Raw genomic sequence first — 25,292 nt, 5'->3', positions numbered from 1 at the left:
CGCCAAGAACCTGGACAACTTGCAGTCAAGATCCTCTACCAGTAACACTTTGCATATTTCAAGAAAGCCTGACTTATGCATGTATCTATTATTTTTAATAATTCAAAATCTGTGCCGCAGTCTTCCTTCTGGGTCTCAAATGGGCTTCTTTTTCAAACAGAAAGTACTGATAGACATTTATTTTTCTGTGAAAATTTAAAGAGAATAGTGATAAACAGGAGTACCATTTATTATTAAGATTGTGAGTAACATTATATATATCAATATAACATTTCCTTCTCCAGAACTTTCGTTATGTTTGGAAAATCTGTTTAGAATGTAACAGTAGTCTTCTTTTCTCCTAGGTGGCTGTACTTTTGATGATGGTCCAGGGGCCTGTGATTACCACCAGGATCTGTATGATGACTTTGAATGGGTGCATGTTAGTGCTCAAGAGCCTCATTATCTACCACCCGAGATGCCCCAAGGTGAGAGTCACTCTGTTTAGTCAGTGTTGGGGGAATAGTTTTGCAGTATCTATGATTTTCTTATTTAAAGTGTAACAACAATAATTTAATGGTTATAATAAGCTAAATTATTGTGCTACTGGATCACGTCTAAGAGCCTTATTCTTTGCCTTTCCCTTAATAACTTTCTGTAATTCTGTATTCCTTGTTGTCTTTGAAAAAAAAAGATAAGTATTAGTGTTTTTTTCTGTTTAATAAAAACCCAAGTGACAAACCAAAAATCAAAAAATAAAAGAAAAAACAGAATAAACAAAAAAAAAAATCCTTTCCAAAAAATTCTTAAATGTGGGATCAGCTCTTTTCGTAGTTATTCAATTAGATTGTATAGGTTGGATCCAATCAGACTGAAGGGAAATACTTTTATTACATTGTAAGGAGAGAGGTTGTGTCTTTCTCCCAGTGGTCATGAGCATGCCAGTGACTCTGAGGGGAGGCAGCGTGGAGACAAAAGTGTCAAATGGAGATCTTTTATGTGGGAATTATAGAGAAATAGGGCCAGATCTGTTCTTTTGTTGTTGTTGTTGTTGTTTTTTGATATGGAGTCTCACTCTGTCACCCAGGCTGGAGTGCAGTGGCCTGATCTCTGCTCCCTGCGATCTCTGCCTCCCAGGTTCAAGTGATTCCCCTGCCTCAGCCTCCTGAGTAGCTGGGACTACAGGCGTGCACTGCCACGCCCAGCTAATTTTTGTATTTTTAGTGGAGGCAGGGTTTCACTGTGTTGGTCAGGCTGGTCTCGAACTCCTGACCTCGTGATCCGCCCGCCTCGGCCTCCCAAACTGCTGGGATTACAAGCGTGAGCCACCGCACCCAGCATCTTTTCATTTTTTACCTTACTTTGTTGTATCCTTTGATTTTGGGTTTTGGGAGATAATATAATTTATAATTGTTTAAACCAGTGTGCGTTATGTTTCATCTTACTTAGGAAAAACACATTAACATAGGATGTCAATATTTACATACCATTTCATACAATATTGGACTAATAGTTGTGCTTTCAATTCTGCATATTAATCTGGAGCAAATTCCAAGTTCTGTGCGTATATGCTTAGCAAATAACATTAAATTGTGACATCGAAAATGTAAACAGGAATTTAAAAATACGACATGAAAGAGAACAGACTCTTTTCCTTCCAATATTTAGAAAGAAACAAAAATAGTACATAATTATATATTATATATAGTTACGTATATATAATATATTATCATTATGCTATTATAATATATAATATAATTAATGTGCTGATTGCTTAGTACTAATAATTTAGGTTTCAAAGTATATTTAGTATTTTTATTATGATTAAAAATGGTTTAGAATTAATTTTTCTACAAAAAGAGTAAGTCCTTCTTGAGTGTGAATTTTAGATATGACAATTTTAGACATAGCCATTAGAAGTGAAAATGTTAATTCTGCTTATTGAAGAGAGAAAATTCTATCAGCAGCATCCCTGAACTTGCTGATCAATATGATTTAAAAAAGAAAAGTGAAAACATCAACAATAAACAATTTATCACAAGCACACAAAGTAAATAAAACCTAAAAGTTACATTTCTAAATGTAATTTTTAGTTTGTAAATGAATATGGTAAATATTTCCTTGAAAAATTTTGTGTTGGTTCCCCCGTGATGTGTACTTTTATGATAGAATGAATTAAATTTGCTTTTTACTCTGAATTGTCACTTTCCATGATTGAGTAGGAAATGGTTATTTTTGAGGCTGAACTGAGCCATAATTTCCTTTGCAGAGGGAAAATTGGAACTGTGTGGTTGACACTCTTTGCTTCTTATATTTGACCCCTACTTTGTCAGCAGACTCATTTAATTTTGTGCATAGATTTGTATTTTTTCTTTCAAAAGTATGTAACCTTATTTTCCTGGTGCATTTTAATTAAACTACTCTAATTTTTCACCTGAATTTTCTCTGTGGTATATTTAGACTAAACTTTTCATATAAAATTAAAGGATGTGGGTGGGCTGGGATGCACACATTTTGAATGTTTATCATCATAGAATAATAAGAAAGATGTTGATTTATGGAAATGTTACCATTGCTAATTACCATTGATGGTGGGTAATGAATAGTTGAAGAATTACTGCTCAGATGACCTTGTTGGCTCACCTTTGATGAACAGCTTAATCGGTGGTTACAGTACAGGATGATATGCACAGAAAATGAAAGCATTTGAAATTCAGCCATATCTTCCAATTAATAGGACATTAAGTAATTAATCATGCAGAGGAGGGAAAAAGGTCACGGCCACTTTGCCGAACGAAACTGTGTTTAGTCTTCAGAGAGGTGAGAGACAGCACTCATGTATATTATTCTTTTAGTCATCTCTTTTTATAATAGATACTATTTTTTTCATTTTCCTTCTGATATTCCTTTAAAGTGCTGACTGAATATTCCTTACTCATAAATTGGCGTAAAGGAGACATTTAGATTTTTCATACTAAAATGTTATGATCTTTTTATTGTCACATAAATTAGCAAGCATGCTTATTTTCTTTATGTACTTTAAAAACACACACAAACAAAAACAAAACAAACAAAAAACCCCAAATGTTTGGGAACTCTATAAAAGCTGGCTCTCCAAACCTAACTTGTTATTGAACTGTGTGATACTTGGTGCTGTTAACTGGCTTCTGTTTATTAACTTTTTGGACTGAAAGCCAAGAGTGAGAGAAAAAAGGATGAATAAATAGATTAGAATGAAAGAAGACTGAAGATGGATAGTACAGAATAATAATAAAAAAAATTGTTTCTATTCATGAGGAGATACAGTACCATCAATCATTGCTTAAAATGTTCTGTAGCAGTTCCTACTTACTACTTACTACACAGTTCCACATACTAGTTTGGTCAGATTACAATGATGATGACTGAAAGGTCTGCCAAATAGAATAACAAATAGCATGCGGAAGAATGAGTACTTCATAAGATAGTTCTAGTGTCCCCAAATCATATGAAATTATGAACACCTACTTAACTCAGTAATCAAAGAAATGCATATTTAAAACACAGTGAGAAACTACTGTACAATCAGTGGAAAAATGAAAATTTTAATTCCAAGTGTTGGTAAGAATGTAGAATAAGTAAAACCCTCTAATACTACTGTTGGAGCATAAATCTGTACAACCTTATGACCAGCAAATCCATTCTTGGGTATAAGCCCAGCAGGACTGAGTTTATATGTTCACCAAAAGACATGTGCAAGAATGTTGATAGCATCAGCATTCATAATAGTTCCAAGCTAAAAACAACCCAAATGTCTGTCAGCAGTGCAATGTATAAATAAATGGTGACATATTCATAAAGTGAAATATTGTACTGCAGATAAATGAGAGAACCATTGCTTTATACAATAACATGAATGAATTTCACAAACACGATCTTAAGGGAGAGAAACCAGATGCAAGAGAGTATGTATTATATACATTTATATAAATTATGTAAGTTTCAGAAACAGGCAAAACTAATCAATGATATTAGAAATCAGCATATTATTTACTTGAAGGAGGATTTGGGTAATGATGGTTAGTGCTTGTCAGGTGGCATGAAGGAGTCTTCCAGATGCTGGTGATATTCTATTTCTTAATCTGGATGGCGTTTTACAGTTTGAGGTGTGCTGAAATCTGTAAAAAGTCATTGAGCTGTGTGCAATGATGAGTTGTGTACTTTTCTTTAAGTATCTGATATGTCAATGTAAATTGAAAAAAATAAATAAAACTAATGCACACAAGGCTGGGAAACTAAAATAATAAATAAAATGTCATGGATTAGAACAAAAGATATAAAATAGATATCCTCAAATGGGTCCAAACTTCTAGTTTTCTTACCATACTGGATTCTCTCCTCCCTACTAAATAAATACTGTGTTCGCTGATATCTTTGTGTGGGCCTTGTATTGTTCTTTTCCCTCTGCTGAAATATTTCTTTGTCTACTTATCCATTCGTTAATCTCTTACCCATTTTTACTGTGTCTTCTCACGTTCTACTTGCTTTGAGAAGATTTTCCTGACTGGCTTGAAACTCTGTTTCTTCTATCCTCATATCAGAAGATGCGGCTCACTGTACTATGTACTACTTAAATTGTAGCTATTTTTATAGTATATTTCTTATACGTCCTTCTGTCCATTAGACTATAAGGTCCTTATGAACGGCCGGGCGTGGCGGCTCATGCCTGTTATCCCAGCACTTTGGAAGACCGAGGCGGGCGGATCACGAGGTTAGGAGTTCGAGACCAGCCTGAGCAACATGGTGAAACCCCATCTCTACTAAAAATAGAAAAATTAGTCAGGCATGATGGCAGGTGCCTGTAATCCCAGCTACTCAGGAGGCTGAGGAAGGAGAATTGCTTGAACTGGGAGGCGGAGGTTGCAGTGAGCCGAGATCAGGCCACTGCACTGCAGCCTGGGTGACAGAGCGAGACTCTGTCTTAAAAAAAAAAAAAAAAGTCCTTATGAACATAGACCATATGTTTTTGTCTTTTATTTCTCAAAAAAAATTATTTTTCTTAGACAAAAATGTCAACTTCTGTAATGTAAGTTTTAAAATATTTTTGTCAAGAATTAAACAAGATGTTTTTCCTCTTGTTAGAAAATTAAATTGAATTCAAAAATACCCCATTTACCAAACATTATATTGAGTTGAGATTTTTATGTAATTAGACCCTTACATAATTATTAAGATTTGACCTTTGTCTTTATAAATATTACCTATCTATATTGGATACACTTAAATGTTGTTAATTCTATCAAAAAAGTGTTCTGTTTTCATATTTCTTTCTCTCTTTTTGTTTTTGACTTTTGCTTGTCAAATTCCGATCTTCTGTCCCTCAAAAGTCTATTGTATATATATTTTCAGAACCCATAGAGAATAAGAGCTGTTGCATGGAACTAGAAATCATTCTTTGATCTCAAAGATGTGTGTGTTCTTGACATTGTTTGTCAATTTTTTTATGCTTATGACCTCATGAAATAAATTTATTTGACCATTTTACTATATGTTCTCTCCTAGATATGAGAGTAGGGATTGTGATTGACATCTCAATACATTTATCTTTGACTGTAATTATAACTGCTTTTTATTTTTAACAGGTTTTTGTAAAATAGCTAATTGAATTTTAGTTTAGAGTCTCCAGAGAACTTATTTGATAGTATTTAAAATTATGACTGAATTGTATCCCACCTTCGGTCTAGTGTTTTCACTGATAATAATGAAAATAACTGTACAGAGTTCTTTATTTAAAATGCACACACTGTATATATAGTAAAAAATGAAAGCCCTTTGTTATTAAATTACTCTGAAGATTGAAGTAAGGAACCATTCCTCCTCCCTTATAAAACTTAGTGAGGTCTGATTCAGTAGTTTAAGGCCATATGTCTGTAAGTGTTTTTCTGAGGAGCCACCTTGATGGAGCCAGGTGGTATACAGAAAGGGGTAGGGGTGAGAATGTAGGGGATTATAAAACAGATAATTCCAGGACCATTTTTCAATTATTTATTTGGAGAGATTTGGTGCGCTTTTTTATTCAGTGGGGAGCATGCATGGGTCACATGATTTTGTACCTGGCTTTCTTCTGATAGTGTGATGAAGTGACAATTAAACAAGACATTGGTGTCCATAATTTGATGCATACAATAAAAGGTATAGGTAACATGATTTCAGCTAAGTTTCCTAAGTAATGATATGAGTCTCTTAGTTTTATAAGAGAAGATTTAGTAATAATTTATTTAATTTAGTAATAATTTATTAAAATAATATTATATATGTCAGGGAACACATTTTAATACATCTGAGAAAAAATTTCAAGGAAGTTATGTCGACTTATGCTTTCTTTCTCTCTGGGAACAGTGATCAGTTACTAAAAGTAGTGGATCACTTTGGCTAATATTTTCATCCCCCTATTATAGATGATTAATAAAAAAGCATATGTTTTTTACAAAGTCATAACTGTCAAAAATCTCACACAGCTGAATTAACAGAATTATTTGACGGTGTATCTTCCAGAGACAAAACATGGCAGAGAGTGGTAGAATAAAGTTCTGTGCATATAGTATTGGCAATGAATATTAGCCTGCAATATTATCGCTAGTTTTGTATTAGAAGATTGAGAAAATCAGGCCAAAATGTTGGTTTACTTTCTTTTTGTCATCTACTTAGCATTGTCTGTTAACACAACCAAAGAGAGTGTGTGTGAACATGTGCAGTTGTCCTAAGGGGAACTGAGAGATTTGGTGGTAGTGGGGAGAGGAAGGGCTTAACGTGAGGCCATTAACATAGATGGGAAAACCTCAAAAAGTACTGGATGTAGGTGTTAGATTCTTTTTTTTTTTATTATACTTTAAGTTTTAGGGTACATGTGCACATTGTGCAGGTTAGTTACATATGTATACATGTGCCATGCTGGTGCGCTGCACCTGCTAACTCGTCATCTAGCATTAGGTATATCTCCCAATGCTATCCCTCCCCCCTCCCTCCACCCCACCACAGTCCCCAGAGTGTGATATTCCCCTTCCTGTGTCCATGTGATCTCATTGTTCAATTCCCACCTATGAGTGAGAATATGTGGTGTTTGGTTTTTTGTTCTTGCGATAGTTTACTGAGAATGATGATTTCCAATTTCATCCATGTCCCATCAAAAGCGGGTGAAGGACATGAACAGACACTTCTCAAAAGAAGACATTTATGCAGCCAAAAAACACATGAAAAAATGCTCATCATCACTGGCCATCAGAGAAATGCAAATCAAAACCACAATGAGATACCATCTCACACCAGTTAGAATGGCAATCATTAAAAAGTCAGGAAACAACAGGTGTTAGATTCTAAGGAGCGTGAAAACTTCAGATGTTTAAAGCTGGAAGGTTATGCATCATTCAATGATTTTCAGATTTCTTTTTAAGTAATAGAATTCTTTTTTAAAAAAATAATATTTTCTATCACTTTAATATTTAAAATCAATGACAAGGAATGAATGCTCCTGGAACTTATCTGTTTTATAATCCCCTACATTCTCACCATCTACCCCTTTCTCTATACCACCCTGGCTCCATCAAGATGGCTTCTCTGAAAAACACCTAGAGACATATGGCTCCAAAGGGTAGTTTGAAAACAATGATGTTGCAAACTCAAGCACTTTTAGAAAAGCATCTCTGAGATGAAAGTACTTACTACTATTAGCCACCACTTACTGGTCACTTACTGAGTTTTACTATACTAGGGACATGACGTGTATCTTATAATCTTCACAAGAGCCTTATAAAATTGGTGATATTTCGGAGATAAGTGGAGTGAATATCTTAACAGCATATCTACCAGAGACAAAACACGGCAGAGAGTGATAGAATAATTGTCACCCAGGGACAGAATTGAAACTTAGATCTGTCTGTCTAATATAAAAGTTACTCTTGTTCCAGTACCACCGTGCTTCATCATTGCAGTTGAGTTGACAAATTTTCTTGACTTGGGCATGGGCATTTATTTAAATCCACTATATAATGAGCTACATAATTTATTTGATTTAATCCAGAATGATCTTCTACCACTTCATTTAAAATACTTCTTTCCACAATTTGAAAGCTTTAAATGACTGTTTCTTACCCTTTGTGGGAAATGGAATCTGAGACTCACTGTTGTTTGGAATTGCTGCCAAACTTCAGGATTTTCTCTATGACATTCTCATCCCTTGGGGAGACACTTTGCCCTTCCTTTGATTTACGTGTATGTTATTTTTAGTTATTTGATAAACACTTGCTGCGTGTCTGTTTAAGCAAACCTTTAGAGACACATATATTATCTGCTGTCTCATTAGAGCATGTATGGTAAAAGAAAAAATCATGGACGAAAGGAATCAGACTAAAGTCTAGGGTTTGAAAATAATTTTAAGTCTTTGTTTGCAGTGAGGTATTTTAGGATGAGAATTATGGGCTTATTTCAATGTGCTCTTCCAAACCATGTTATCATCTGTCTATTGATGCTTTTGCCCTCTGCACAGAGAAGATAGTTTGCCACATTTGAGTTGCTTATTAAAAACAGTGGGAGTTGGAAGCAGTGCAAGGTGAGAGAGTGAAAGGCTGTAATGGACTACTTGAAGGGTGAGCCACTTAATGAAGGCTGGTTTTTAATGTAAGGACTATTACCCTCGCGGACATAAATGCAACATGAAAAATGTCTAAATTACAGTGGACAGAAATGGCATGCTGAGACTGGAATTTTTTCCTGATATTTCAGGTACATAATGCATCTAAGTTAGATATGTCCTAATATATTTCAGGGGAAAAGAATAGCCTAGTATTAAAAAAAAGGAAAAAAAATGAATATAGGTGTCAGTGCTAGAGAACTTCCAACCTCCTAGATGAATTAAGATAAGAATACACAGCAATTTCACAGACTATATAGTCACCTTTAACATATACCTTAAAATCAATACATAGTCCAAAGACTCAAAAGTTCTTTTCCCTGGTAGGAGTGTGACCGAAAATACAGTTATGACCTTATACTTCTCCTCTCCAAAAATAAACTTGACTCAAGATAGGTAGGTACTATCTCAGTTTAAAAGCTTATTATCTTTTAAACACAAGAAGAATGCCAGGGAAATACATACACACACACACACACACACACACACACACAAAACAAACAAAAAAAAAAACAAAAAAAAATGAACAAACAAGAAAAGGTAGGTAGCTAGGAATTATTAAAAATATATATGATATTAATTATCTCATATAGTTAATGTGAAAAATATGGAGTTATGATTATATATTAGATTATCATTACATATAAAAAATGCTTTAAAATCTTGGAAGAATGTTAGTTTTCCAACCTAGTTTCTGCCAAGAGTGGTATGTTGTAAAGACCTCTACTCCTTCCCCAAAGAGGAAATTATTGGCTGAGATTATTTTTCAATGAAAAGTGAACATTTTCTAAATTTAGACCATATGACAACTTAGAAATGCTCACAGCATCATGAAATCTCCACCTAGCCATGCTGATTAAAAAGACGCTGGCTTGCTTTTTCTAGGTTTATGAGAATAAAATTAAATAGGACAGTTTTACAAACTTCATCAAGCTGGTTATGTATTTCTGTATGTTCCTCCCACCTCAGTTATTTAAGAGTTGGAGATTAAATAGGAAAGTAGGGTGGCAATTTTGACTATTCAAAAGTTATGTTTTGAGTGTGTGATTTTTATCCATGTTAGGTCAGACTTACTGGATACTTAAAAAATAATTCTCTGACTCCTTCTGTCTGATCCCAAGCATTTAAAATATGTCATTTCACTTAATTCTCCCAAAATGCCTTTGGAATATGTATTTACATCATTCTGTAGGTGAAGGAACTGAAGTCAGGCGAGCCTAAGTAAATTATCAAAGGTTTTATGTCTTGGGAAAGGCAAGGCTAGGAATCCAGGTATGTAGAGATATAGGATAAGGATTTAACCTTTGAACTTTATAAAACAAGTATATGTAAAAATCTTTCTTTAGAGACTGCAGCAAAAATCTTCAGGGCTGACTTGGAGGTGTGGCAGAAGTTGTATCTCTTATGCTTTTTCCAGTGCAAGTAATGGGAAGCACAACTAGAAATGTGTTTAAACCATAAAGAAGGCTACTTTCACATAACAAAAGGTCCACAGTTGGCTGATTCAGTGGCTCAGTGATTTCATCAATAATTCAGATTTTTTCTTATCTCTTTGCCTCTCCATTCCAGTAGGTCATCTTTTTACCTCAGGCTATTTCTCTTTAAAGGTCTAAAATCTATGGCTATTCCAGGTACAAAATTCAGACACAACAGTATCCTGAAGAAAAAGAGGTTCTTAGTTGTCTCCTCCTTATGTCTTATAAGTATCAATAAATAAACACAAAAAACTTTCCTGGGATACTCTTTGATATAGATATGTTAGTATAGATCTGTAAGTAGAATTTCAAAGCTGTGGTATTTAGAAGAATGCACAAATAAAGCATTTATTAAAACAGCATGGTATTCTCTAATGCAAGCTTGTCTAACCTGTGGGCCACATGCTGCCCAGGATGGCTTTGCATATGGCCCAACACAAATTTGTAAACTTTCTTCAAACATTATGAGATTTTTTTGCTTTTTTTTTTTTTGTAAGCTCATCAGCTGTCGTTAGTGTTAGTGTATTCTTCTTCTTCCAGGGTGGCCCAGGCAAGCCAAAAGATTGGATGCCCCTGCTCTAATGCATTATTCAGCCTGGCATCAGGTTTCCCTTAATTTCATGCGTTTACTGCATATGTTACATATGCAGTATCTTCCTACCCCTAGTAAGCTTACCTTCCCTTTCTAACCTGCCATTGTTACTCACTAGAATTTTTCATTCTCTCTTGTTTTCCTTATGATTTTTATGGTGTGGAATAAATAAGGGAACATACTTTATTTAAAAAAAAACCTCCAAAACGAAGAAAGAGTCAAGTGTTATACACTGTGTATGTGAGTGTATGCTAAAGATAAATTAATTTATTATTAGGGGAACCAGCAGGATAGTAAGACTGGTTCAAAAGATTATAGGAATAAGGGAAACATTTATAATCAGTGAAAGAAAGAATGGTGGAATAAGATTCCTAAATTTTATACTAAATGTCCAATAAGACAATCAAAGTGAAACCATGAGGCTATCTTTACTAACAGACAAATCATTTTCCTCTGTACTAGACAAAACTTATTTGCAGTATCATAATATGAGTATCATTTGTGTTGCTATAAATGTTCTACAAGTTAAGTCTTTTCTCACAGAGTTGTAAAGTATCTTAATCAGTGGTAATTAGTGACTCAGATGAAGCGATATACTTTTAAATAATTAGCGAATCCTTTGGTGAAGGATATACAGTCATTCTTGTGCTGGGTCCCAAGTTTTGAACATTTTTTCTTAAAACTTCCCCCTTAGGATCATAAATATTATCCAAGGATGATTCTTGTTTAAAACAACAAAAAAGTGGTATCCTTTTGTTTTTGTCTGATTTATTTATTTATTTAGACAGAGTCTCGCTCTGTCACCCAGGCTGGAGTGCAGTGGTGCGATCTCGGCTCACTGCAACCTTTGCCTCCTGGGTTCAACCGATTCTCCTGCCTCAGCCACCTGAGTAGCTGGGATTACAGGCATGCACCACCATGCCCAGCTAATTTTTGTATTTTTAGTAGAGATGGAGTTTCACCATGTTGGCCAGGCTGGTCTCAAACTCCTGATCTTATGTGATCTGCCTGACTTGGCCTCCCAAAGTGCTGGGATTACAGGCATGAGCCACTGCACCCAGCCCGTTTCCTTTAGATAGGTGCAGCAAGAAGTGTTTATTGACATGAGCCTTGTAGTAGGAGTGAAATATCCGGTGTCACGCAATATTAAACAATTAGTAAGAGTGGAAAATTAACATCTATTTGAAGATTTCATTAGAAATCTAGAATTGTGTTTTCAGTAGCCTTTATTACTTCAGAGTATTTTAAAAAACAAATCTTGGTTTCTTCTTCTTTTCAGAAGCTTAGGAACCAACTCAAAATAACCATCTCCATTAGGAGTATTTCACTTGAAGTACTTATAAATGTGGGTGAATTCCTTCCTCTTTTATGTCACCCAAATCAGCTGAGCTTCCTTGCTTGCCAGAGATTAACTATTTCCTCTCAGGCCGGGACCCTATAAACTCAGACTAGGTAACAGACCCTGTTACTGGGAGGGCTCTATAGGTATTGATTGTTTCCACATATGAAATATACAGCCTTTGTCTCTTTGGTGAGCTTATCATATGTGTTTTAGTAAAAAAGTTCTTCTTAATCAAACAATTTGTACACTTGATTTGTCAAACTATATTCTGGTTAAAGAAAAGGCCGATTCTTAGTTATTTATCCAGTTAACTGCCATTGAAAGTAAAGAAAAGTAGAAAAAATGTATTACTGAATATCTTAGATGTCAGAAGCAGATATCAATTAAAGAACCTTTATTAAGTCAAGGATTAAAATTAAATCAAGATAAATAAAAAGCTTTATTATTATATATACCAATCAAAAAAACAGAACATTAAAAGTATACTGAAAATCTCCCAAACAAATAATGCCAAATTGATTCACTGCATGGGTTCCTTAAGTTATATTTAACTAATTATTTATCTCTTGAATTTGGGGATTATAGTTTATTTCATGAAGTCATCAATCCTGGAAACTCTGGCTTAGTAACCTGGTATACGCTGGCTGATGTGTAGGTGATATCATCTCTGAAGCTTGTACCCTTGAGGCTGGTCCTTGAAGACATAACAGTTAGATGTACCTGATCTTTGACTTTCTATTGAGGCCAGTATTTGAAGACTTAATTTGTGGAGGCCGTAGTTAATAGCAGAGCCTTCAGGCAAGCATGGGAGGAATGCAGAAACCACCTGCTGAATGACTGAATGCTTGTGATTAATTTATTATAGTAATCAACCATATCACACTAGAAAAGAGAAAAATTCTCCATCAGGGTATAAGACTTACTATTTAATAAGTATTTGTTAACAGCTCCTCTGAAAGTAAGAATATATGGACAGTGACTGTATTAACAGCTTGCCATGTTCTTCCCATAAATTGAATTATTTTGGACACATTTTATATTACCTGAAAAAAATTAATGCATAGAAAGTTGAACTAATCTGATTTGAAGCTCTTTTTTATGTAAGCCTTATAATGGTGTTGAGCTAATTAAAAAACATGGAACATACCAAACAAATTTAATTATTTTTATTGTTCCTAATCTTACAAGGCAAGGAAGTGAATCCCTGCGGTTGTCCAAAGACCTATAGGAAATCACAAAGGCAGATTAGAAGAAAAGACCTCTTGAAATTTTTATTTTTTCTGAATTTGTTGTTTTATCATGCAAGGAAGAATCAGAAGTGTTATCACAGGAGATTGGTCACTTGAATAAGACAGGTGCCTAAAAATAAGGAATAATACCAGTATTTTAAAATTATTAATATTAATATTTATAATATTAATTATATTAATATAGTAATTTTGATATTTAAAAATAAAATAGAAGGTAACACAATGATAAGGAAACTCAGCTCTTCCAAGAAATAAAGTTGTATTTGTTTTTAATCATCAAAACCATAATAAAATAAACTTAATATGTATAATACTATCCTGGAGAGATACCCAATCTTTCCTCAGATTAAACAGAAATTAGGAATAATTTTTGTAACCTCTTTTTAAGAGGAGACTGAGAATACTAAGATCAATTTGTTATTTTAACAGAGATAAAACCTAATTCCAGTCTGGCATTAATATAATATTTGACAGCAAAAGCTTTAAAAAAAATAAAAATTTTTTCTGGTCACCAAATAATTTATTTCACGATTGCCTTGTATTCAATGTATTTCTTTAAATTCATTATGTTCTGCACACATTCCATTTGTAGTTACTCTAAACTTTTCAAAATATCTATACTATTCTGATGTTTTACTAACTGTTGTATTTGAATGTAACTCACAACAAACTCTTTCCACTGGTAGTTTTATTTACATCAAGCTTGTCCAACCCATGACCCACCAGCCACATGTGGCCTAGGATAGCTTTGAATGTGGCCTAACACCAGTGTGGCCTAGGGAAGCCAAAAGATTGGACACCCCTGATTTACATATTATATTGAGTTTTTGAGTCATAAGTAAAAATACTTTCTCAGGAAAAAAAAAATAGAAATATTGTCCTAAACTCTTTGTATTGCGAGATATCTCTATTAAGTTATGTGTTGAGAAATATCTCCATTAAATTTGGTTTTTAAATCAAGAAAAGGTTTCTATTGATAAAAATATGGACAAGGCCAACATTTTGTGGACTATCGTGCGTGTGGAACATATCAATGAAAAGTCCACCTTCAAGCAGTTGTCAAAGTGAGTCTTGAATGAGAAGGAATATTTATTAGGAAGGGAAAAGTTAATTTGAAATTGTATTTTTGATGTAATTGTTGGTAATGAGCAAGCCTGAAAGGATAGGAATTTATTTCCTAAAGTAGCAGCTAAAGCAACAAAAAAATTATCCTTCTCTGAAAAGTTTAAGAAATAAATTCAATAATAGCTGTATAAAGCATTTGGGTATTTAATTTTTCTCATGTTTCTAGTATATTGCTTTACTTTATATGGAACTAAGAAATAATTTAACTCAATGTTTTATAGAAAATAAAAATGTGTTTAAACTGTCAAAATAATTTTTCTGAATGTAATCTACTAATGATTTTGACTTATTACTTTTGTGGCTACAATGATAGTTAAAACAATGTTAAAGATATGCTATTGTTCATAAAACCATACTGTTCTTGACAATAGAATTAAGAAATTGATACTTAAGAATAAGGTGAAACAATACCACTGTTCAGTGTTGTGCAGTTTAGCACTGTGTTTGGCACATAGACCTATGATAAATAACTGTTCTATGAATAGCTCAAAAGCTTAAAAATAGAAACATGCTTTTCTCAACTTTCTTCTGGAACACATAAGTATGTTGGAATTCAAATTATTTTTGAATGAATACATAAACGGAATGATAAATTTACACAAAGGAAAAAGGGGAATATTTTAGAAAATGATTTGAATTTAACTGTTGTTAATGCACTATACTATTGCAAAATGGCCTTTTGAAGCTTTTTAATGTAGATGAATGAATAGGATGGATCTGGTCAAGAGGATTGTCTCAGTGGGTTTAATTCCAGCCCCGTATAACACTATAATAATATTCTACTGATGGTGTTTATGTTTTTTTTCTGCATGTTACATGAAATCTTTGGAAGTTTAGATCTTTGCCCCAGTATTGGAAGATTATATTTTTCATGTTACGTCTTATAGTTAAACTTGGCTATTAAGGATGTTATTGTGACAAGAACATGTTGCTTTATGTAATAAGCACTGATTTTGATTTTTTAAACTGAATTATTCAGGTATTTTCATTGCCACTGGAACCAAGAAACAGACTCTTCTTAGCTTAGCAGTGGTGGCTATTTCTTCTGTTCTCTTTGACTCAAAATTGAAGTCAATGAAGAAAAGCCAGTGGGAAGAGCTGATTGTTGCCATATGTCACATTCCTTATGATAAAGTCTAATTTTCTCCCTAGTAATAAAATTTATATAAGCCCTTTAAAAAATAGGATGACATTTATGTTAGTTTCTTATTTTCGCAGGCTGAGCAGTTCTTTTACTGAACCAGTAGCAGTGGTACAAAAGTTGTTTTGAAATTTCAAATGCTCTACATCTATGTTTAGGAAGTGGACACCTATAGGTCCCAAGAAATCATTAGAGTGAAAGAAATGAAGAGAAATGGATGGTCAATAAAAACAATTTATAATTTTTGGCTGGGTGTGGTGGCTAACACCTGTAATTCTAGCACTTTGGGAGGCTGAGGCTGGAGGATCACTTGAGGCTAGGAGTTCGAGACCAGCCTGGCCAACATAGTAAAACCCCGTCTTTACTAAAAATACAAACAAAACCAAAAACAACAAACAAACAAACAAACAAAAAATTAGCCAGGCATGGTGGTGCGTGCCTGTAATCCCAGCTACTTGGGAGGCCGAGGCAGGAGTATCTCTTGAACCCGGGAGGCAGAGGTTGCAGTTAGCCGAGATCACGCCACTGCACTCCAGCCTGGGTGACAGAGTGAGACTCTATTTAAAAAAAAAAAAGAATTTTCATATAGGTTTTCTTTATGCTGCTTTTAAATATTTATTGTTCATTTTTAAATGGACACATGATTACATATAGTTGAAAAGATAGTATTCTATAATAGAAGTCATAGTTCTTTGTGCTCAATTTTCCTAGTATTTTTACACACAAAATCTCCAAACTCAGCATATCATATAAACCATTTTGGTACTAGCACCAGTATAATACTTTCAACATTATTGAAATTGATTTTTTTTCCTTTTTTTTTTTTTTGAGATAGGGTATTGCTCTGTTGCCCAAGCTTGAGTGCAGTGTCACAGTCATGACAGTCCTCCCACCTCAGCCTTCCTAGCAAGTGGGACTACAGGTGTGTGCCACCACACCTGGCTAATTCTTGTATTTTTTTGTAGAGATGGGGTTTTGCCATGTTGCCCAAGCTGGTCTCAAACTCCTGGGCTCAAGTGATCCACCTCAGCCTTCCAAAGTTCTGGGATTACAGGCATGAGCCACCATGCCTGGCCTGAAATTAATTTCTGTTAAATCTGAAAGAGACCCTATAGATTATCTCTAGTCTAAACTTTCGTTTTACAAATAAAGAATAGTGTAGAAATAGGCAAACTGACACAGGAACCTGAGTAACCTGAATTTAAATCTAGGTTTTATTGCTTGAGATTTGGTCATGACATATAACCTTTCTTAGCTTCCATTTTCCCATCAGTAAATTAGGAATAATAACATTTCTCTCTCTCTCTCTCTGTAAATGTTGTTGTACCAGTGAAATGAAATACAGAGTGCAGTATCTGGTAGTATCTGGGATATAGCTGATGGTGAATGAATACTATTTGCCTCCTTCCCTCTGGCCCAAGGTGACATGGCCAGTTAGTAATCTCATTAATCTATAAGAAATTGGTTTGAATTTCTTTCACTTACTTTTTTTTTAAAAGCAAGGAATAAATTGCATTTTCTCATCACAATTTTTCAGTAGCTCATTAGGAATTATTTTATATCCAATTCTGAAAATTACCTTTGTTATATAATTGCTCACCGAGTACAGTTGCTTTGCACTCTGACACATAATGATATCTAGAAATGATTTTTATAACAAAGATAGAATAATGAGGTATGGAAATAGTTTGGGAAAAGGTTTATTATTTCTCAAGTCTTAAGACTGTTTTTATGTAGTTATTCCATGTGGGTTATTGAATTGCTTTGTGGTCATTGTAATTAAAAAATTTTCTAATGAAATACACCCTTTTACTCTGAATTTTGCTTAATGTTGACAGCAGCTGCAGTCTATAATGTCATAAGGCCAAGGAAGAAGTTATGCAACAACATTTAAAGCTGAGACACTGGAAAAATTGTTAAAAGTATCTCACACCGCAAAAACACAAGCAAGCACCAGCAAATATCTAGATTTGAAAAAAAATGGGTTTAAAACTGTCTGATAGAGTTTATTGTCATATATTTAAAAATCTGGATATTCTGTTGCACAAACAGATTTTGGTTTTATGGCTTACAGTGGAACTTGTAAGATACTTACTTGGATTCTACATATTTGAGTAATTTTTTAACCTGTTTTCAGATGTTTGGGCTGTGCCCAGATTGTTAGCTACGAATTCTTGTTCTAAAATGAGAAATCTGATAGGTTGGCTGTCTTACCTGTGCCTTGGTTACGTCTTTTGAAGAATGAGAGAAGGATAAATTCTCTCTGCTCTTTGTAGGTCTCTTTTACATACTATGATAATTAATGTATTTTCAGTTACTTTGTATGTCAAATGCAGATTCCTTTAAACCTGCAGCTCCATGGATGTGTTTAGGGGGTTTATAAACCCTTTAAAATTGTAATATTGCATACACACACACACACACACACACACACATATACACACACACATATGCGTGTGTGTGTATATGTCTGTGTGTAGGAAGGTATGTGATTTTCCAAGAATATATTAGACACAGAATATCAGAATAATCACACAGAATAGTAGCAGAATTCTATAGAGTACAACATTGAACAGGTCTCTAAGGCACAGCCCTTGGGGAAGGTTGCGTTTATAAGGGGAAACAAAACTCCCACTTTGCTCATCTCCAAGTCTGGTATCTTGTGCTGATGCAATCAAAGTTGATACTTTTTTCTACAGAGTCTCCTTTGCACCCTTTTAATTTTATTTTCATCCTTTCAAGGAGAGTTAGCTATATCCAGAATTTAAAGGATGTAAAATTCTTTATTCTCAAAGAATTATTGTGTGAATTTTTTTCTCTCCTAAGGCTAATATCTGTAGGTTTTTTCTGTTATTGATGAACACATCTTTTTTATGTCCCTTTTGCTATACTATTGAGATGAAAGCCCGTTTGCTAGGGTTTACATCCAGGCTGAGCAGGGTTTGGAAAATCCCCTTCATCCTTTTTCTTCCATATACTTAACCTATTGTCCATGGGAATGCTGAGATAAATTACTTTGAGCATTGTGTTTTTCATTTCCTGCAACTTAATGTTGATTATTACAATTAAAGCCATAAGTAAAAACAAACCAACGAGCACACAAATATTATTAAACAACAAAATATTAGATAGCAAATATTATGAAATAACAAAATAAACAGGGAGTTTGCCATCCATTCCTAAAGTGAATGCCCTGGAAGGTCAAGGCTTTTCCCTCTGTCTAGCCAACTAGTGTTAGAAAGGAGCATGTGACTTACCAAATGTTTCATAAGAGTCTGAGAATATCTACAGCTGTAAAGGATTTGATATTTTCGGGAATATAAAAAATTGTTCCTTTTCTTCAATACCTTATGAAGTAAAAGAAAGCAACTGAGGCATTTCTGCCAAAGAACTTCTTTTCTTGGAAGACTGAGGCTCTGGACTCTAGAACTTACACCACATGACATGGACAGATTGTCCTCTCTTTCTTAAAGGTAAAATCAAGACTTTCCTATTTGTCCTTCTTTTCCCAGAAAGTAGTTGTAAGAACCAAAATAATACATGATTGTGAACATACTTTGAAAACAATTGAAGTATGTTTTTATAATCTCACGAAGTAACAAGTGTATTGTGTTGGTAATGTAAATGGATTGATACTTGGATCTTTAATTATTCCATGTCATTTTACTAGTCAATATCTCAAAGAATGAGACTCAATCACGTGGTTCATGGCAGTGCATCATATAGCATTTATTCGATTCATGGTATTGTATCCCATGACTATAGGTAGTAATGGCAGAGTATAGAGATAGAGAGAGTAGAAAGGAAGAACCGGTAAACTGGAGTATGTTCAAATAAAGTAGCTGAACTTAGAGTCACCAGTTTCCAAAAAGAACAGGGAGTAGAACATTTAGTCAGAAACTAGACAGACTAGTAGAAAGATATCAGGAAGATGAGGCAAGTGGCAAATAATCAGGTACTATGTTATATTCTTTCTTTCTTAATAGTGCCTTGAATAGTACTTAAGTGTGATAGACATTCAATAATTAAAATAGCTTCTTAAAGTTTACTCTGTAAGGTCATTTTAACAATAGCAAGTACCTCATTACTTTACTCTGTTATTTTCAATCTTACTTGAACTTTGCATAGGGTAAGAATTATATTGGAGTAGAGATAAAACTAGAAGATATTTATGCATAGGTGAAAACAGCATTTATAAGCAGAAAATAGATGAAAGCAGGAAGTGACAAAATTCTGCTCTGTAAAATTTCTCCAAAAGTGAGATATGTATATATTTTCAGTTATATGGCATATTTCACATGGTATTCTTTGGACTTCTTTGAACAATTATGCATCTACATTAGCAGTAATTATTTTAGAATCTAATTTTTGTAGTCAGATTCCTGAAAGGTATTTTTCTCAAGACTTTATTTGTATTTTCAGTGGAAATTTTTTTCATGCTTATTTTCTTATTTTAACAGTTGTACATGTATATGAATGAAACGAAAATGGTTAGAAAACATGGAAATTATACATGTCTCATAACCAAGAGAAAATCACCATCAATCTTTTGATGTCATTTTTGTTACCTCTAAGTCTATGTTTGTGTGCATTGTTGTTTGTATGTACATCTCTGTGTGTGTCTGTGTATATTTACATATGAAATCATGACCAGATAGCATGTACATTTTTTGTTTTGCTTTCAAAATTAATGCTGCATCAAATATCCAAAAATTCCGTTATTTATAATTGTTATCTTTGGGAAGATTGGTTCAATAGGAACTACTCAGTTTTGTCCAGAAGCAAGGCCTAACTTATGTTTTACTTAATTATATTTGTTTTCTAGTTCATAAATGTAATAATTTCTTAATTACATATAGAGATGAAAGTAACTTATGGTTTATATTTATTGAAATATAACTTTCACCTTAATATTTGTGGTTAAATTCATTCTATTTTTGTGAAGATTTGTGAAACACAGTCTAAAAAGCAAACCATGATCACAGATTACTTCTGAAATATAATTCTTGACTATATTGGAGTTAAGCAGAGAAAAGAAACATGTGCTCTTTTTCAACAGTAAGAAAGAAAGAATTTTAATGTGTTTAAAATTCAGCCTAATTTATATGCTTGTAACAGTTTGGAAGTTGATTAAAGTCTGTAGAGTAAGTGAAAATTACATGTAGTTCTCATTTTAGTTGACCTTCCATGTTAATTAGGACTTTTTTTTTTTCATTTATTTTGTAGTTAAGAACATTTTCTGTATCTAGTAAACTTTGATTCTGGGTTTTTTTTTCTTTTTTTTTGTTGGTTGCTTCTTGCTTTAATGAAGTTGATCACTTTCATATCCCTTTTAACTTTTCTGAAGATGCTGAATATGATTTTGAAATACAAATCAAAGTACTATGATGAAGAAAATTTAGGCAGTTCCAGTTGTCTATTACTTACAAGTCAGTCATATATTCATTTAACAAATATATATTTAATGGTACATGATATGGTTTGGCTCCGTGTCCCCACCCAAATCTCATCTTGTAGCTTCCATAATTTTCATGTGTTGTGTGAGGGGCCTGGTGGGAGATGATTGAATCAAGGGAGTAGGTCTTTCCCATGCTATTCTTGTGATAGTGAATGGGTCTTATGAGAACTGATGGTTTTAAAAAAGAGAGAGTTTCCCTGCATAAGTTCTCTTTGCCTGCTGCCATCCATGTAAGATGTGATTTGCTCCTCCTTGCCTTCCACCATGATTGTGAGGCCTCCCCAGCTACATGGAACTGTAAGTCCATTAAACCCTTTTTCCTGCATAAATTACCCAACGTCGGGTATGTTACGTCTTTATCGGCAGTGTGAAAATGGACTAATACAGTAAATTGGTACCAGGAGTGAGGTGCTGTGAAAAGATACCCAAAAATGTGGAAATGATTTGGAACTGGGTAACAGGCAGAGGTTGGAACAGTTTAGAGGGATCAGAAGAAGACAGGAGCATGTGGGAAAGTGTGGAACTCCCTAGAGACATGTTGACTTGGGCTTTGACATTTGGCTTTGACCAAAATGCTGATAACGATATCGACAATGAAAGACTGAAGTGGTCTCAGATGGAGATGAGGAACTTGTTGGGAACTGGAGCAAAGGTGACTCCTCTTACGTATTAGCAAAAGATTGGTGGCATTATGCCCCTGCCCTAGAGATTTGTGGAAGTTTGAACTTGAGAGAGGTGATTTAGGTTATCTGGTGAAAGAAATTTCTGAGCAGCAAAGCATTCAAGAGTGACTTGGGTGCTGTTAAAGGTGTTCAGTTTTAAAAGGGAAACATAGCATAAAAGTCTGGAAAATTTGCAGCCTGACAATGTGATAGAAAAGAAAATCCCATTTTCTGAGTAGAAATTCAAGCCTGCTGCAGAAATTTGCATAAGTAATGAGGAGCCGAATGTTAATCACCAAGACAATGGGGAAAATGTCTCAGGATATGTTAGATGTCTTCACAACAGCCCCTCCCATCACAGGCTCAGAGGGCTAGGAGAAAAAGATGGTTTTGTGAGTCGGACCCAAGGCTTCCCTGCTCTGTGCAGCCTAGGGACCTGGTACCCTGTGTTTCAGTCATGCCAGCCATGGCTGAAAGGTAGCTCTGGCTGTTGCCTTACAGGGTGGAAACCCTGAACCTTGGCATCTCCCACATGGTGTTGAGCCTGCAGGTACATGAAAGTCAAGAGTTAAAGTTTGGGAACCTCCAGTTAGATTTCAGAGGCTGTATGGAAATGCCTGGATATCCAGGAAGAAGTTTGCTGAAGGGGTGGGGCCCTCATGGAGAACTTCTGCTAGGGAAGTGTGGAAGGGAAATGTGGGGTTGGTGCCCCCACAATGAGTACCTTACTGGGGCACCACCTAGTGGAGCAGTGAGAAGAGGGCCACTGTCCTTCAGACACCAGAATAGTAGATCCACTGACAGCTTGCATTGTGTGCCTGGAAAAGCCACAGACACTCAATGCCAACCCATGAAAGCAGACAGGAGAGGGGCTATAGCACGTAGAGCCACAGAGGTGGAACTGCCCGAGAGCACGGGAACCCATCTCTTGCATCAACATGAACTGGATGTGAGACGTGGATTCAAAGGAGCTCATTTTGGAATTTAAGATTTGACTGCCCTGCTGGATTTTGGACTTTCATGGGTCCTGTAGTCCCTTTGTTTTGGCCAATTTCTCCTATTTGGAAGGGCTGTATTTACCCAATGCCTGTACTCCCATTGTATCTGGGAAGTAACTAACTTGCCTTTGATTTTACAGGCTTACAGATGGAAGGAACTTTCCTTGTCTCAGATGAGACTTTGGACTGTGGACTTTTGAGTTAATGCTGAAATGAGCTGAGACTTTGGGGGACTATTTGGGAAGCATGGTTGGCTTGGAATGTGAAGTTATGAGATTTGGGAGGGGCTGGGGATGGAATGTTATGATCTGGCTGTGTCCCCACCAAAATCTCATCTTGTAGCTCCCATAATTCCCATGTGTTGTGGGAGGGACCCAGTGGGAGATGATTGAATCATAGGGCAGGTCTTTCCCATGCTATTCTCGTGATAGTGAATGGGTCTCATGAGATCTGATGGTTTTTTTAAAAAGGTTGTTTCCCTGCACAAGCTCTCTTTGCCTGCTGCCATCCATGTAAGACATAACTTGCTCCTCCTTGCCTTCTGCCATTATTATGAGGCCTCCCTAGCCACGTGGAACTGTATGTCCATTGAACCCCTTTTCCTGCATAATTTACCCAGCCTCAGGTATGTCTTTATCAGCAGCATGAAAACAAACTTATACAGTATGTGTGCCAGGTATTCTTCCAGGCACTTGGGCTAAATCCATGAACAAAATAGACAAAATTCTTTGCCCCAAAGAAGCTTATACCTTGATGGGGAAAAAGATAATAATAATAATAATAATAATAATAATAATAATAATAATAATGCAGTGTTTCTAAGTACCATGGAGAAAATTAAAGACCTAAAAGATGTGGAGGAGTATCCATGCAGTTATCTAGGGGAAAAGCATTCCAGGCATAGGGATCAGCAAGTGGAAAGTCGTTGAACTAGGAGCATGCCTGGCATTTGAGGAAGAATAAGATGACCAATTTGGTTTAAAGAAAAGAGTGGAAGGCATTGTTATAGGAGATAAAGTCAGAGTAGTAATAGGGGACTGATTGTATATGGCTATTATCAGTACTTCACAAAGTTCTAAATGGAGTGACTTGATTTTATCTTGACAGGGTCATACTGAGTGCGGGATGTGGAGAGTAGACATTGGGATGGGGCAAGGGTGGAATCAGGGAAACTAGCTATTAGGCAGTTGTGATAATCCAAGTCAGAGAAGATTATAACTTGGGTCCAGGATATAATCAGAGATGGTTATTAAATATTAGGGTAAATTGAATTTGCTGACGGATTGGATTTCTGGTGTGAGAGAAAGACAGGAGTCATGGATGAGTGAATATTGTTTTAGCCTGAGCACTGGGAAGGACACAATAGTTATGAGCTGAGATGGGGATGAATGTGAGAGGGGCAGATGTTTGGGAAGAATGGGAGTTAGGTTTTAGAGATGTTAAGTTTGAAATACTTAATTGATATGCATGTCTGATTATCAGGGGAGAGGACTATGCTGGGGATACACACTTGGGAGTCTTTATTGTATAGATGGTCTTTGAAACCATGAGACTGGATGAAATCACAATGGTATAGGTACGAATAGAGAGCAGAAGAGTTGCAAGGACCGACACATGCATTACTCCAATGTTTAGAGTTCAAAGATTTAGAGAAATATACAAAGGAAACTAAGCAGTAGTGGACTGTGCCATCAGAGGAATATGCACTATATTGAGAAATATATCAATAAATTCTGAGAATGATTCAGGTGAACGTAGGGTAGAATGATTAAACATCTGTTTACCTTCCTATCTTTATCCATGAAAGAAGGAAAATAAATAACAAACAAGGTGTGAGATTAATATTAAAATGTGTACTGGAAAGGTACTGGAAAATCAGAGGATGGGGGCTACATCTGTATTTCTGAAGCCTTTTTACCCTTTCTTGTTTTATGTAGTAAGAAATGGAATACAATTAATTGTAACATAAGATAAAATATAATCAAATATTAATAGAAACAATTTTGTTGCTCAAGAGAATGATAACTACTGCTAGTACTGAGACTAAAGGGTATTCATGGGCAGGCAAAGATTTGTGTCATAAACAGAAATTTGGAGTGATCACTACCACAAGGGTGAATGAAAGATGGAGAAGCCTGCATTCTAGACCACTGTGCATAGGTGCATATTGATCGTATAGTTACCTTTAGCACTTTGTAATGTTATCTGTTAGTATTAGCATAATGAAAAATCAGAATACTAGGCCTAGAAGAAAATATAATTTCAGGCAACATCGAGGCAATGTTGTAAGACAGTTATGAAACACTGATTCTCGAAGCTGGCTGCATTTTAGAAAAACCAGACATTCTTTATAAAGGATTAATGCCACACCCCCAGAAACTTCTGTATATTTGGTTTGAGTTAGGACTAGTATTTAAAGTCCCCTAGGTGATTTTAATGTACAACTAATGATAAACATCAATGTAATGGAAGCCAAGGCATTGTGTGTGAGGATGTGTGTGTTCTGTGTCTACCATTTGTAGCACTTTGTGTTGCAATAGGTTATCCTGATTTTGTTTGTAGATTATTGCATATGCATCTGTGCCTAATTGATATCTGTGTGCTG

The 25,292-nt window shown here is 35.0% G+C and overlaps 1 protein-coding gene across 5 annotated transcripts in view; it reads left to right on the top strand.

The window, feature by feature from the left end:
* Positions 1-25,292, top strand: part of PTPRK (protein tyrosine phosphatase receptor type K) — a 560,471-nt gene that overhangs the window by 123,807 nt on the left and 411,372 nt on the right. For all 5 annotated transcript variants that reach the window (XM_031012171.3, XM_031012169.3, XM_031012170.3 and 2 more), the window contains exon 2: positions 345-467. In XM_031012171.3, coding sequence (XP_030868031.1) covers positions 345-467 — 123 coding nt within the window. The remainder of the gene's footprint in view (positions 1-344; positions 468-25,292) is intronic.

This window comes from Gorilla gorilla, chromosome 5 (genome assembly GCF_029281585.2).
Source record: "Gorilla gorilla gorilla isolate KB3781 chromosome 5, NHGRI_mGorGor1-v2.1_pri, whole genome shotgun sequence".
Taxonomy (NCBI): domain Eukaryota; kingdom Metazoa; phylum Chordata; class Mammalia; order Primates; family Hominidae; genus Gorilla; species Gorilla gorilla.
The sequence above is the reverse complement of the archived record's forward strand: the minus strand, read 5'-3'. Positions and strand labels throughout refer to the sequence as shown.